At 39.7% G+C, this 16,432-nt stretch overlaps 1 protein-coding gene across 13 annotated transcripts in view; it reads right to left on the minus strand.

The window, feature by feature from the left end:
- SYNGAP1 (synaptic Ras GTPase activating protein 1) overlaps positions 1-16,432 on the minus strand; it is a 470,644-nt gene that overhangs the window by 97,751 nt on the left and 356,461 nt on the right. For all 13 annotated transcript variants that reach the window (XM_089656453.1, XM_089656452.1, XM_089656448.1 and 10 more), the window contains 3 exons: positions 11,684-11,828; positions 9,402-9,641; positions 1,483-1,684 (listed from right to left, as the gene is read on the minus strand). In XM_089656453.1, the coding sequence (XP_089512579.1) occupies positions 1,483-1,684; positions 9,402-9,641; positions 11,684-11,828 (587 nt within the window). The remainder of the gene's footprint in view (positions 1-1,482; positions 1,685-9,401; positions 9,642-11,683; positions 11,829-16,432) is intronic.

Genomic DNA, 16,432 nt, shown 5'->3' on the forward strand with positions numbered 1-16,432 from the left:
TTTTCGTACTAACAAGACACCGAACACTGTAACAATATGAAGCCTCCATAGGGAGGTTATGTAATGGAAGTTCAATGGGTATAGAAAAGAATCACTACCCTTTAAAATAATCACATTTTGTTGCTTTGCAGCCTAAAATAAAGACAGACACAGTTTTTGTTTTATCTAGTGCATTGTATAGTGCATTTATAACATCCAAGTAAAAGATATAACACCAACATGTCAGAAAAAAAAAATAAAAAACAGAATCACTGAGTTGGAAAAGGATCTCCCCCATGCGTCAGTATTATGTTGAACCACCTTTTGCTTTAATTCCAGCCTTTAGTCTGTTGGGATATGTCTCTACTTTGCACATCTAGACTTTGCAATATTTGTCCACTCTTCTTTGCAGAACTACTCAAGTTCAGTTAAATTTGATAGTGACCGTTTGTGGACTGCAGTCTTCAAGTCATTCCACAGATTTTCAAAGGGGTTTGAGTCTGGGCTCTGACTAGACCATGCAAGGACATTCAAGTTTCTCTCCTCCAACCACTGTGTGCTCATTATTGCTGTGTGCTTTGGATCATCATCATATTGGAAGGTAAACCCTCTTCCCAATGGCAACTACCTGGCAGACGACAGCAGATTTTCCTCAAGAATTTGACAGTATTTTGCCCCCTCCATTTTTCCTTCTATCTTGACAAGTTCTCCAGTCCCTGCTGCTGAGAAACCCCCCATAACAGGATATTACCCCCTCCATGCTTTATTGTAGGAATGGTGGGATTTGGATGGTGGATTGGATTTCTGCCAGACATATCGTTTACAAATCATTCAATTTTAGTCTCATCTGACCAGAACATCTTTTTCCATGTGGCCTCAGAATCTTCAAGGTGTGTTTTGGCAAAGCTCAGTGGTGCCTGCATGTGTCTTGAGGAGTGGCTTTATTCTTGCAACCCTCCCATACAAGCCACATTTCTGGAGAATTTGTGATATTGTTGTCACATGCACACAACCACTCTTAGGCATAAATTTCAGCAACTTCTTCACAGTTGCTGGAAGCCTCTTGGTAGCCTCTCTGACCAGTTTCCTCATGGCCCTTTCATCCAGTTTGGAGTGACGTCCTGATCCAGGGAGGGTCTGTGTTGTACCAAATACCTTCCACTTCTTAATAATAGACTTCACTGTGCTTCTAGGCTTTGATAAAGCCTATGAAATTTGTTTGTATCCTTCTCCTGACTTGTGCCTGTCCATAACTTTATTCCGGAGAACTTTTGACAGTGCCTTGCCACCCATAGTTGATTGTTTACAAGGCATTTTTAGGATGAGGGTGATCCTTTTTTCAACTCAGTGATTCTGTTTTTGACTTTGAGTGAGTAAATATAGCTGGATAAAACAAAAACTGAGTCTGTCTTCATTTCAGGCTGCAAAGCAACACAATGTGATTATTTTAAAAGGGGCGTGATTTTTTTATATACCCACTGTAACAAGTGAGTTTCCACTGACCTTACTGAGCTGGGGGATGACCTCCCAAAGCAGGGCGTGCAGAGTACTCAGCTCTCGCCCCAAGTCGATGTAGCCCTCGAAGTTGCTGCTGTTGGTAAGCGCGTCCAAGTTGGAGATCTCATACAGAAAATTCTGCATATTGGCCAACTCCGTCTCCAGGAACTCGTTCATGAAGGACATGTGCTCTTCCTTACTGCTGAACCTGGGGACAGTGACATCTCAGTATAGTTTGATGCACACAATGTTAGTTAATCATCCATAAAGTGGTGCCGGTTTCCTGCAATCCCCTACAGTGTATGTATACAGTAATGTATTTCTGTTATAGAATTGCCATATGTAAAATTGTTCAGGTATTCATCACTATACTTTCATACATTTGTATCCCGTCTTTGATCTGCTCATCAGTTATGATTTACCTTGGTATTATCTGGCCTATATTGCCATCAACTGTGAAGCTTCATAAAGAAAAATATCGGATGCAGGAGAGATGTATCAACCAGCATACCTATGTCCCAGAATAGCTAATCAACAATATGATATCTCTTGCAGTGAGTCCAGTCATTTCTTGAATCAGGTGCTGGTTCTCAGCTGACCATCACCATAGTCCAAATAGCAGTTGTCTACTGTTGCTGAACCAACAAATCACAAAATTAGTTACAAAAAGCCAATGAATGGACCGCTGAATTGGCTAGGTTTACTTTAACCACTTCAACATCGGGCCTATCCTGACACTTCTCTCTTACATGTAAAAATGTAAGTTAGAAAATTACTTAGAACCCCCAAACATTTTATATATATATATATATATATATATATATATATATATATATATATATTTATTTTTTTTTTTTTTTCATTAGAGGCCCTAGAGCATAAAATGGTGGGTGTTGCAATTGTTTACGTCACACGGTATTTGCACATATGCATATGAAAACAGTATAATACCGAATTGTTCAGTAAAATTATAAAAAACTATGTTTACACTGAGTAAATAGATACGTAACATGTCACGCTTTAAAATTGTGCATGCTCATGGAACTGTGTCAAACTACGGTACTTAAAAATCTCCATAGGCAACTCTTTATAAGGCCTTACAGGTTACCAGTTTGGAGTTACACAGGAGGTCTGGTGCTAGAATTATTGCTCTTGCTATAATGTTCGAATTTGGTGCAAAACACCATTTATAAAAGTGTGCACGACATACATATGCTTTCCCTTTGCATGGGGGACAGGGGCGCTTTACATTTTTTGTTTTTATTATTTATTTTATTTAAAATCCTATATTCTCTTCTATTATCCCTTGTGATAGCATAGGCAGTGACAGATACTCTTTAATGAGAGATCTTGGGTCTAGTAGACCCCAGATATCTTCTCTGCCCTCAAAAGCATCAGATCGAAACCAAGATCGGTTTGATCCAATGCTTTCACAGGCCGGTAATGGCCTGTTTACATTAGCTGAAACTGGAAGTGACAAAATACCCATTGCTTCTGGTTTCCTAAACCACAGAGATGATTGGTGACGTTCCAGTCCTTGGTCATCTCTATGGTCAGCAGATGGAAAATCCTAAGCCCTCACCCCGGTGGGACAGGAGATCCTGGGAAGGAGGCGTAAGGAGGTGGGGGGACCCCTTTCTCCACCTGTAAAAGCCATCCAGGGCTAATTAGCGTCTAGGATCATTTTAATATTAACACCTGTCCACAGGACACAGCCGATGACAGATCACTACACCAGCCCGTTGCCACTGTCATGTGACCGCTTTGATCAGTCACAGCAGATCCCATGTCAATTGTATACAATGGATGGCTTCCTGTCATGCCATCCATTGTATACAATTATATTGTTAGCTGTGACTGGTCAAGGAAGTCACATTATACAGAGAGGGCCAATTACAACCCATCTGTATCATATGATTAGCTTTGCCCAATCACAGATAATCACAACAAAAGACTGAATGAATCAGTTTCATTCAGTAACAATGATTGCAAATATCCATGAAATACATCGGTATTAGCAAAAATATGTTAAAAAAAAAATCCTGAGCACTTGCCCAGAGTAGTTCAATGTTACTATGGTAACATTGTATTGCTTTGGTAACAGTGTGCTGAAAAATAAAATAGAAAAAAAAAGAAAAAATGTAATAAAAAAAAAAAATGCACATTTGAAAAAAAAATACAAATTCAATTATTATTATTATTTTCACCAAAGAAATGTAGCAGAATACATTTTGACCTAAATTTATGAAGAAATGTTATTTATTTGCAACATTTTATTTTATTTTATTTAAGAAAAGTGCATTTTTTTCCCAAAAGTTTCAGGTGTTTTTTGTTTTATTTAGCAAAAAATAAAAAAGTCAGTGGTGATTAAATACCACCAAAAGAAAGCTCTGTTTGTGTGAAAAAATGATACAAATTTCATATGGGTACAGTGTTGCATGACCGCGCAATTGTTTTTCAAAGTGCGACAGCGCTGAAAGCTGAAAATAGCCTGGGCAGGAAGGGGGTAAAAGTGCTCTGTATTGAAGTGGTTAAAACCCATCACCAGCTGAAAAAAAGGATACCAAGATGATGCCTGTAACTTCAGGCATCATCCCGGTATAACCCCATCAACCAGACGGCGTATGAGTAAGTCACTAGGGCTGAAGTGGTTAAGACGCATGCAATCCAATGGGAGCAAACAAATGTCAAACAAATGTCTAAGAGTCTAAGGTAATTAAATGATAAAACATTCATAGCCGAAAAGAGCCAACGTGTTTCTGGGGTCAAACATACTCCCCTTCACCCAAGGAGCTCCTTCACTGCATTCACTAACACTGGCATAACCCGCCCTCCTGAAACTTTCCAGGCAGTAAATCACAATGCAGTTTGATATGGAATCTGCTCACCTGAGTCCTTTTAAAGCACAGTCAGAATTCTTAAATCATGATGAAGGGGGAGTGTGTTTGGTCCCCAAAACAAGTTGGCTCTATTCTGCTATGAATCAATTTTTATCATTAAATTACCTTGAACTTTGGACATTTATTTGCTGCTCTCATTGGATTGCATGTGTCTGGATGCAACTCTGGGTCCTTTCCATTTTCCCTGAGGGGGGACCCTGGAGTTATGCGCAACCAGAGCAAGTGTGCCCAGGAACAAACTTCAGTGACCCTTAGAAAATCTAAATCCAGCACCCAATTTGTTCTTGTGTTTATGTTTACTTAACCTCTTGGCACCAGCTGCACGCAAATGTGCGGCCTCCCGGCGTCTGGGCCTTGACGCTGAGCAGCCGCACATTTGCGTGCAATTTAAAAAAAATATGAGCTGAGAGCGCGCGCCCTGCACGCTCTCAGCACATTTGTCCGGTACTCACGGAAAGGTCCTGATCTCCTCTTTTGATCGGGACCTTTCCCGATCATGTGACCACCGTGACAGCGAATCACAGCGGTCACATGACCCTAAAAGCCCCACCCGCCTCCCGGCTTCTGAAACCCTTAAAGGGCCGGTAGGCGCCAAGGGGTTAAAGGGTCTAACCAGATCTGTGTTTTATCATAATGCATTGCAACTAAATGGGCCTCAAAGGGCTTCCCCATTTAGCTGCATGTTACCCATATCTCAGGCTATGTTCTCTCTGGGAATAAGTGCAGGATTTTCCTTGAAAGCTAGCTCAGTTATCCAGTTGCAAAGACTCGTCAAGTTTTGTAACATTTTGTCATTTGCTGGTTCGGGAACAGGTGAGGAGCCTGAAAACTGCACTAGATTGGTTGGTCGTCAGGTAAAAACCTGCAACTGATTGAAAGGAGGCCATCAGTTATCTGATCTTTACAAAAAAATATCTGATCAACGACTGTGGAAAGAGAGGGGTTGATTTACTAAAGACAAATAGACTGTGCACTTTGCAAGTGCAGTTGCTCCACAGCTTAGTAAATGAAGTGAAGCTTTACTTTGCAGAGAATATCCTATCGCATGCAAGGAAAAAAAACTGCATTTTTTGCTTGCACATGATTGGATGATGGAAGTCAACAGAACTTCAACTCATTTACTAAGCTCTGGAGCAGCTGCAATTGCAAAGTGCACTGCCTACTTGTCTTTAGTAAATCAACCCCAGAAACGTAGGCACATAGAGTGCACATTCTTTTGAATCAGTCCCATCTGACTGTTAGACTTGCATGAAAAGAAAGAGGAAATACAAGGAACAACCACTGTGCAGCACAACAAAGCAGGAACAATGCTGCATATTTGTTGAGCTAATATACTTTCCCTTCCATGTTATTACAAGCTATACACAAGAATAATATCTTTAAAGTGACCCTCTCAGTCATTTAAAAAATCAAGCTGAAAGTCCCCTGCAATGGAAGAGCTGTAATAGTCACTACTTCAGGGGCCCATATGTCTAACCTTTCCTCCATTTTAGTGCTGCAGCTGCTACCAGACTCTTCAGCATTTAATACTTTTGGGAATATCAGATGCCTGTGCCCCTCACTGCACGCTGTGGTTTCATTCTGCGACCCCCTACATCATTGCTGTGCCTTTTAGTGAGGTAAGGATTGATGGTTATGCCCAGTACACACGATAAGAAAATCGTACGAAAAATATCACGGAACCACTGATCGAACGATTTTCTCTTCGTTGATGAGCAGGATATTGTGAACAAAAAAATCCAATTAAACAACAGTGAAAAATATTGTTGTTTCGCATACGAACACATTTTCTATGCGGTGGTATGACGGTCGTACGAAAAAATCTATAAAGCGCTATCACGCATGAGCGGAAACAGAAGATGACCCGGATGTTTATGTCCAAGGAAACTTCGTAAACACGATTGAAAAATCCAAATGTTAAAAGATTGGCCGAATGAGGTAATGAAACCAGAATTCTGCAGATTATATTTTATGTATCACTATTTATGTATATAGGGAATGTAATAGACGATATTATACTCATTGCTGGTCATTGTTGTGTATATCGCTCGTTCTGGGTGGACGGGCGTGGCTACAAGGTCACACGCACACCGCATCACTTCCACTTGTACGAAAGACATCAACACTACGTATTGTCCGATAAACGTTTTTCTTAGATTGGCTAATGTGGGCCACGATTTCGACCAACGAACGAACGCCTCTCAGTCATCGGATGACCGATCGGTCGATTTTTTAATTGTGTATTCCCACCTTAAGAGTGTTGAAGAATCTTACAAAAGCTGCAGTGTTGGAATGCAGCAATGGCAGGAGGCATGGGCCACCGGGAAGGTGACAATAATACCTGTTCTATTGCAGGAAATGCTAAGCTCCATTTTTTAAGTGAGTGACAGGATCGCTTTGAAACATTACCACACAATCAGATTATTACCTTTAGGCTAGACATAGATCATTTGATTTTCTTTCGTTCGGTCTGTAGGTTGAATGAGAGAAAATCATTTGATTCCTTCATCCATACTAAACAGTGTAGATAGAGGAATCTTCACTGCTGGCTATTCTATTGAGGCAGTGTTTGCACCATAATACAATAATGCTGCCGAACAGTGACTGCATCTGATAGGATGCAACCACTGTTTGACTGATAATTTACACCCGGCTCAGTTGATTTTTAAATCAACTTTTGTCAAGCCAGCTGGTGCTTGTAGGACCATCCATGGCTTGAAGTTTGGCTGATTTAGAAAGGAATTAGCCAAAATGTGAGCCATCTATGGCCAAACGTGTAGTCTCTCTTAAATCATATTCCATATATATTTAGATAAAAAAGATCTTCCACCATCCAGCAGATCCTTGTAGTGTAATAAAAGCATCAAGTGCCACCACCTTAATCAAATGCACACTCACCAAACATAAGCTGTAACAGGTACAGCAGACACAGCATGCATCTTAGGCACAAATCCTCCCCAGGTGTATGCACTTCCACTCTGGAATCACTCTTCTTAGGTAGCAGCAAAAGGCAGCTCCTGCTGGAACAGATAGAGTAAGAGAGCAACTGATGACTTGGATTCGTGCAGTGGCGTGACGTCAGCACCGGTACTCTGCCCCAACTAGTTTCATCTAAAAAGACAGTCTCAAGAGGTCCTCAGGGCAGAGTTTCAGTGCTAACGTCATGCCGCTGCACAATCCTGGCGCGTCAGCGGCTCTCTTAACCTATCTCTTCCAGTTGGAGCTGCCTTTGGCTGCTGCCTAAGAGGAAGTGATTTCAGGGTGGAAGTGTATACACCTGGGGAGGACTTGTGCCTAAGAAACATGCTGTGTCTGCTATATCCGTTACATCTTATGGTTTGGTGAGTGTGAATTCGATTAAGGTGGTGTTTTTGTTACACTACAAGGATCTGCTGGATGGTGGAAGATATTTTTTAATCTGAATTTATATGGGCTTTGATTTAAGAGAGACTTCATGTTGGGCACATTGAACTCTGTTTACTTATTTGTTGTTGGGTTTTTTTGGTATGTTTTTGTTATATTCACTGGTGCTGCACCATTTCATGATATTATAAGGTATCATGCACACTGGGCGTTTTAAAAATGCCAGTAGCGTTAGCTGTATAAAGTCACATTTTTATGCATTTTTAGTGTTTTTCAATTAGCGTTTAGCCGTGTTTTTCTGTGGTACCGTTTTGGCACAAAAAATGCTCAAAAATGCCGGTTTGACGCGTTTTACTGCAATTCCCAGCATTAGAGCATTTTTACAGCTAAAAAACTCCTCTTGAATCCCAGTAGTCCTGGGTTTTTTTCCAGCCAGAAAGCGCCCCTGCCAAAAAATGCTGATTGCTGTCTATGTGTGCATGGACACATAGGATAACATGCTGGGGAGTTTACTGGCTCTAGAAACAAATGCCAGAAGCCAAAAACAGCCGCTGTAAAAATGCCCAGTGTGCATGAGTCCTTAGCAGGGGCGGACTGGCAACTCATGGGGCCCCCGGGCAATAGGGGATCATGGGGCCCTTGTGTGTCCTTGCTCAAACTCAAAAAGGCCTATGAAAAAGGTACCAGAGGCATCTCATGGGCCCCATACTGACCCCGGGCCCTCGGGCAGTGCCCTGGTTTCCAAATGGTCAGTCCGCCCCTGGTCCTTAGTCTTTAGTTCTGGGTATATTAAGCTTTGTTTGCCAGCAGCCAAATGTGTTATCACAGCGTAGATTCATTACAATTCATCTATGGTCAAATTTGCTGACGGAAGTGCATTGTTGTCCTCCTTCTGAGAAATACTACCTGATCCAAGTCAGTGACTAAGAAAGTACTGAAGCTACTGGATCAACATAACAGCCAAGCAACCAGCATTTTTCAGAAGGAGTTCACTAATAGCAAGCTATAGTACCAAATTTCCCTAAACTGATCAAATTCACATGATGTGTTCTTAGTATTTGACATTGTCTGCAGATCATCTTAGCCATGAATCCAACATGTCTGTCAGGGGCTCTTGTGATATCAGTTTTGTAGCTTCCTAGGTGCATGTATAAAAGGTGTTCCACTAGAAAGTGTTATACATAGGAACCAGCTTCAAACGGTCGTCTTTCTTGTGCCAGATTTTATGTATTCAGTAGTGCATGACTGCTGGCAGAATGAGCCAGATTTCCAGCAGAATTCCTAGGTGCCATTGTCATTTCATTGAGTTATACTCTAAGCCCCCTCCATGATGAAGTCTCTACACTGAAGAGCAGATAATTAGGGAGCTGCAAGAGAGTAGCACCATCATCATGGCCTTGTGAGAGGAGCAGAATGTTGTACAGAAAATATGCCCACTGGTGTCACTCAGATATATAAGAGGTCAGTGGGTGATGAATTATCAATTTTGGGTGACATTGATCTTTAAATGAAGAAGTCAGTTTAATTTCTATGGGCAAAAAGACCATTCTTGCTTTCAGACAATCTGCATACAAAAGGGTCAAAGTCCCCACCCTGTGATAGGACAGTCCCACTTCCCCCTTTCTGTCCCTGTGCCACTCCCCCCGCTGCCCCTACTCTCACTTGAAGTTGAAGTTGGCCAGGTTCTGGATGACCTTAGCGATGAGTGTGAGGGTCCTGGAGGTTTGCTCATCAGGGTATTCCTGCATCAGGCCGAAGAGGCTGGGGGACATGATGGCCGGACACAGGAAGCGGAGGAAGAGAGAGGCACTGATGAGTCGGTCTGCTATGTCTTCACGGCCGCGCTCTGCACAGCGCATCCTCCATGATGCAAAGACCTCCTTCAGCTCCCGGGGGAATACACTGAAAGGGATGGAAGGAAACAGTTAGATGAGCGATATGGTAGATGCTTAAAGTGTTCCTGTTGCTAAAGAAGCAGCCATTTTTGTTGTCTAATGAATTATTGGAACATGTGACATCACTGAGGGATGAATTGAGGGAAATCTCCCAAACAGATACACAGGCAGCAAGAAATCTGTGTGAAGTAGAGTGGATAGGAGGAGATGGATCAAGGTTTATATCTAATTAATGCGTGCATTGTAAGGTCTTATGTTGTAGCATACATTAACTATTAATGGGCAGCCTTTCCAGCATTTCAGGTTAGGATCCAGAAGACAAAGGAAAACAAGAGCGCAAAAACAAATATTTTGGAGCCAAAAAGTATTTATATATATTTCATCACAGATATGCAAGATAACAATCTAACATATTTTGGGAGTGGACATGTTCTGAAAAGAAATGCAGATAACATTTTTGTTATTCAGAGATTCGGATGTATCCAAATTTCCAAACTACAATAGTAACAAATTTAAACGAATCCAAAATAATAAACAAATAAACAAAATTTTGTCCGAAATACACAAATTATCAGAATTCGAAACAGATTAGAAATGTATTTGAAAAGGAAATCAAATTTGGAAACAAGTTTGAAATGTAAACATATTGCTGACTATTGCTGATTTCCTTCAGAGACTGTGTTTATATATAAATAATATATAATAGAATTAATATATTATATTATACACATTTCAAAAAGAAGAGAATAGAAAAGAAAAGAACATAAAATAATAAAATAGAATAGAACATAAAGGAATTTAAAAAAAAGAACAGAATAGATTAAAATGGAATATATTACAAAATAATGGAATAAAGTAGAAAATAATAGAATGGAAAAAACAGAATAGAAAGAATATAGCCGTCTTCTGAATTTCGAAAAGAATAAAATAGAATCTAGCCATCTTTCGAAATTCAAAAAGAATAAAAAAGAATGAAAGAAAATAGAATAGAAAACAATAGAAAAAAGCAGAATAGAATGGAATAGAATAAAATAAAATAGAAAAGAAAAGTATAGAAAAGAAAAGAACAGAATACAAAAGGAAAAAGAAATAGAATAGATTAGAATAGAAAAGAAAAAATATAGTAGCCTTTCGAAATTCGAATTTCAAATAGAATAGAGCCAGCAATATCTTCACAATGAATTTGGATCCATTTGATATTTTTGATTCAATTTTGATTTGAATACTTCTAATCCATTGGAAAAATTCAAATCCGGTCGAAAACTAATAAAGGAAAAAAAAACTAAACTAAAAAAATTTAAGTACGAATGCAACAAAACAAAATTAGCAACTTACCAAATCGATCCAAAACTAAACAAAACACATTTTTTTCATCCTGCTCATGTCTATTTGGGAGCTATATGGTACCCCTTCATCAGGGCTTACAGAGCTGTTTAGAATAGGGAACGTGGACTCTTTGCTTAACTACTAGCTTTGGAATCCTGATCTTACCATGGAGTCACCCTACTCTACTAATCCATTTGAGTTCCTAATTTTCATCACAATATGAATCCTGATGAAACACCATATAGCCCCTAAAGCACATTGGCTTGTCACCATGAACTTCTATGACAAAAAAAAATATTTTTTTTACCTACAAAGCATGTGGTGGGGTGCTTTTGTTTTTCTGCTTATTCCAGAAGCAGAAATCTAATGGAGTTTCTAACTCTTCCACATTCTAAAATGTAAAGCTTTGCCAGGAGTTAGACATTAGGCTCACTATCAAGAATATTGTTCCTCTTCACAAAATGGCTGCTTCATGGCTCACAGTTACACTTTAAACAGAAAAAAAAACAGAGGGAGAAGGCAATAAAGGACCAATGAGAGGAGGAGAATAGCTATGGAGGTGGCAGTAACAAGAATATAGTCAGGATGGGAACACAGAGGGGTGGAAAGGAAATGGAAGGGAGGGGAGAGGGGTGAAGAGATAAGTAATATGTAATGGAGAATGACTAACATATAATGTCTCATTCTTTTCCTGGCAATGACATCACATGACCAGACACTGACCAATGGGAGTTGAAGACTTTGCAAAGCGCAAGTTCGCAGCACATCCTGAGATTGGCCTGGTGATCGGGCAGGGCAGAAGGTGGACAACGCATTGGGTCAACCTCGCAGTCCTCCTCTGACTCGTACAGAGCCCGAATAAATTCACCTAAGAGGGAGAGAGATGGTGAGAGCATGTGATCAGCACAGGAAGGAGAGAGAAAGAGGAGTCAGCAAAACTAAGAGAAACCATACATGCAGCTTCAAAATCAACCCCCCAAAAAGAGCTTTCTCTGTTTTAGGTTGAATGGAGTGGATCTATACTTTTGACTTCTTTTTCTTGTTTGACATGGCCGGGACTAATAGTAGGCTTTTCAGCTAAGCTACTATTATCTACTGAGAACATTTTCTACCTAAATACTTGATCAAATGCCCTCTTGTGGAAATATTAAACAGGATAGGACCTGAATAAACTCTACTTGCTGTTTACAGGGAATGGAGCAAATCTTCCCATGTTTTTTTTGGACTTCTGTGAAGAAATGTCTGCGGATCATATCATTCCCCAGTATGTAAAAAAATGAGAAATTTGCCTTGGTTAAAGTTGCTGTTTGTGACTGAAAACAGTTAAAGCCCAACTTCGGGTAAAAAAAAGTTTTCCCTTGCAGTGGGGCTGTGCCCGCCCTGCAAGGGTTAACTGCTTGTTATTGTCTAGGGGATTGGAGAAGGGAGATATACTTACCTAATCCTCCAATCCTCCCAGCACAAGACCGGTCCCTGAGGCTCCTGCCCACCAACCTGTCCTTTGGTGTTGTGCGGTGGGCTATTCCTGACGTCATCACTCCCATAGACCTGCTCTGGATGGTAGAACTTTAGGAACAGCATCGGCTGAGTATAAACTTTTTGGTTGCCCCTGGACAAAACAAGCAGTTAACCCATGCAGTGCAAGTAAAAGCCCCACTGCATGGGAAAGCTTTTCTTTTCTTTGCCCAGAATTGGGCTTTGATACAAAGAGGACAAAAACATTCGTAGAGCTCACTGGCTCAGGTTAGGCTGCTCACAATAGATAGGGCTACCCTCCTGTGGGTATCCTGAAGGTTACCAGGAAAAAACATGCATACATGGAAGAAGCACCAGGGCAAAAGAAAAAAAAGAGTCCAAATCCATTTATTGGATTTCACTAAAAAACAGCCAACATGTTTTAGACGTCAGAAAAAAAAAAACCTTCATTGGGGCTTCAGTTAAAAGAAGAACCAGGAGAGCTACTGGCCAGCAGTATCTGTGTGAGCAATCAAGATAAGTCTTGATTGCTCACGTAGATACTGCTGGCCAGTAACTCTCTGATCCAGCAATTAGCTTCCCTATTTTTTAGTCCACTCAAGGTTCTTCTTTTAACTGAAGCCCTTATGAAGGGGGAGTTTTTTTTCTGACACCTGAAACACATTGGCTGTTTTTTAGTAAAAACCAACAAATTAATTTGGCCTCTTATCTTTTGGCCTGGTTCTCCTCCCGTTGGTTCATGTTTTTTCTTTAAACCTCCAATATGTTGGCTAATTTCAACAAAACCTAAGCAATCCTACCACTAGCGTTCAGATGATGAATGTGTGAATAGAACCAACTATTCTTCACAATGAATTCAGATCGATTAAATATTTTCGATTTGAATGCTTCAAATCCATTGGAAAAATTGAAATCCAGTCGAAAACGAAAAGAATTAAACTAAACTAAATGAATATCAGGAGAGTTACTGGCCAGCAGTATCCGTGTGAGCAATCAAGATAAGTCATAGATACTGCTGACCAGTAACTCTCTGATCCAGCAGTTAGCTTCCCTACATAGATCCACACAGGAAAGCCTTATTTTTAAGTCCACTCAAGGTTATTCCTTTAATTAAAATCCTGATCAGGAGAAGCTTTCTCTGATGCCTGAAACACGTTGGCTGTTTTATAGTTAAAATATGTTCATTTGGACTCTTTTATCCTTTGGACTGGTGCTTCTTCCATTGGTGCATGTTTTTTTCTGCTAAACTGAAAAGAGATTGGCCAGAATCCTTTAAACCTCCTCTATGTTTGCTGATTTGCAAGATACATGTCTGATTTCAACAAAAGCTTGTTTTTTTTCTGGTAAACTGAAAATAGGCTGTTTTATAGTTAAAACCAATATACTAATTTGGACTCTTTTATCCTTTGGCCTTGTGCTTTTTCCATTGTTTTTTTTTTCTGGTAAACTGAAAAGAGGTTGGCCAGATTCCTTTAAACCTCCTACAGTATATGTTGGCTGATTTGTAAGATATGTGTCTGATTTCAACAAAACCTAAGCAATCCTACCACTGGCATTCACATGATGAATGTGTGATGGGTAACAAATGTGTACTTTTTCATAGGAGTTGTTTGAGACTTTTGAAATGTATGTTCCAATTAAAAGAGACCTTGCACAAAAATTACATTCCAAATAAAGCCCTGATGAAGGGAGTTTTTTTTTGGCGAATTAAACATGTTAGCTGTTTTTTAGTAAAAATCAATAATTTAATTTGGATTATTTTATCCTATGATCAGGCGTTCCTACCATTGGTGTATGTTTATTTCTGGGAAACTGAAAATAGATTGGCCAGGATCCTTTAAATCTCTTATATGTTGGCTGATTTGCAAGATGCGTGTCTGACTTCAACAAAACCTAAGCAATCCTACCATGGTGTTCAGATGATGAATGTGTGATGGGTAATGAATGTGTACTTTCTCACAGGAGTTGTTTGAGACATTTGGAATGTATGTTCCAATTAAAGCAGACCTTGTACAAAAATTATATTCCAACTAATGCCCTGATGAAGAGTGTGGGGGGGGGGGGGGGGGTTTCTGACGCATGAAACATGTTGGCTGTTTTTTAGTGAAAATCAATAAATTAATTTGGATTATTTTATTCTGTGGCCAGGCGCTCGTTCCATTGGTGTATATTGTTTTCTGGTAAACTGAAAATAGATTGACTGTTTTATAGTTAAAACCAATATATTAATTTGGACTCTTTTATCCTTTGGCCTTGTGCTTTTTTCATTGTTTTTTTTTCTGTTAAACTGAGAAGAGGTTGCCCAGATTCCTTTAAACCTCCTACAGTATATGTTGGCTGATTTGTAAGATATGTGTCTGATTTCAACAAAACCTAAGCAATCCTATCATGGCGTTCAGATGATGAATGTGTGATGGGTAATGAATGTGTACTTTTTCATAGGAGTTGTTTGAGACATTTGCAACATATGCTCCAATTAAAACGGACCTTGGACAAAAATTACATTATAACAAAGTAACACTGCCCACTTAAATGTGTAAGGCAAGGTCAGTCTGTGAAAACAATATCCGTGTTATGTTCTTGTATAAAACACCTGACCCCCATGACTCAATTTTGATGTGATAAAATTGCCTCATAAAACAGCCCATGGTTCACACCACTCAATCAGCAATCTTCACAATTGTTATGTTTGTCTGTTATGTTTCCAAAAATATCAGAGGCAATTTAGAGCAATAAGCAACAATGAAGCTGGCTCTTCCTGTAAACTCTATAGATATTATAAGGCAGGACCTTTAGAATACAATATACATAGAGAATGCACGTTATGGACCAGACCCTTGGATTATCAAATCTTTTATGTAATTACTGAAAATCAGATATGGTTTACAGTCATGGCCAAAAAAATCTTGTCCCCCCCCTCCATTTCTACTGTACAACGCTGAGCATACCCTTTGGCGTTATATAAATACTGTATAATAATAATAATAATAATTTCTGTCAGATAATGCACCACTTTGCCCAGAAAATTGTTGCAATTACAAATGTTTAGGCATTCTTATGTTTATTTCTTTTGTTTGTATTGGTCTGACACAAAAAAAAAATGGAGAAACAAAAAGCTAAAGCTGACACATTCTACGCAAAACCCCAAAAATGGACTGGACAAAATTATTGGCACCCTCCATTTAATATTTGTTAGCATACCCCTTGGAAAAAATAACTGAAATCAATGGCTTCCTGTAACCATCAATGAGTTTCTTCCACCTCTCTACTGGAATTTTGGAGCACTCTCCTTTCACCAACTGCTCCAGGTCTCTCAGATTGGAAGGGTTCCTTTTCTCAACTGCTGTTTTGAGTTCTCTCCACAGGTTCTCTATGGGATTGAGATCTGGACTCATTTCTGGCCAGTTCAATACTCCCCAGCGCTTTGTCTGAAACCATTTCTGGGAGCTTTATGACTTGTGCTTTGGGTCATTGTCCTGCTGTAAGACCCATGACCTCTGACAGAGACCCAATTTTCTGACACTGGGCCCTACATTGCACCCCAAAATTCTTTGGTAGTGTTCAGATTTCATAATGCCATGCACACGTCAAGACATCCAGTGCCTGAAGCTGCATAGCAACCCTGAAACATCAGTGAAGGTATGTTTTGGCAAACTTCAATCTGGCTTTTTTATGTTTCTGCTTTAGCAGTGGGGGTCCTCTTGGGTCTCCTACCATAGCGCCCCTTTTTATTCAGATGGCGACGTATAGTACAAGCTAAACAAAACTAAATATAACTCCTGCACCATCTAGTGAATAAATAAATTAGTGACTAATAGTGAAATGGAGAAGCTGCTGCTAGCATTCAATTGTGTTCCCACAACTAAACCATAAACATAAATAGAATAAATGCTGTGCTGCACATACATAAAACAAATAAACAAAATGTGAATAAAGTGTGGTGATACAAATCAATAAGATACATAAATGTCCATGAACCAAGTCCATAGTAGGTGA

Source organism: Staurois parvus, unplaced genomic scaffold (assembly GCF_062004578.1).
Source record: "Staurois parvus isolate SC_StPar_1 unplaced genomic scaffold, SC_StPar_1.0 ptg000906l, whole genome shotgun sequence".
Taxonomy (NCBI): Eukaryota; Metazoa; Chordata; class Amphibia; order Anura; family Ranidae; genus Staurois; species Staurois parvus.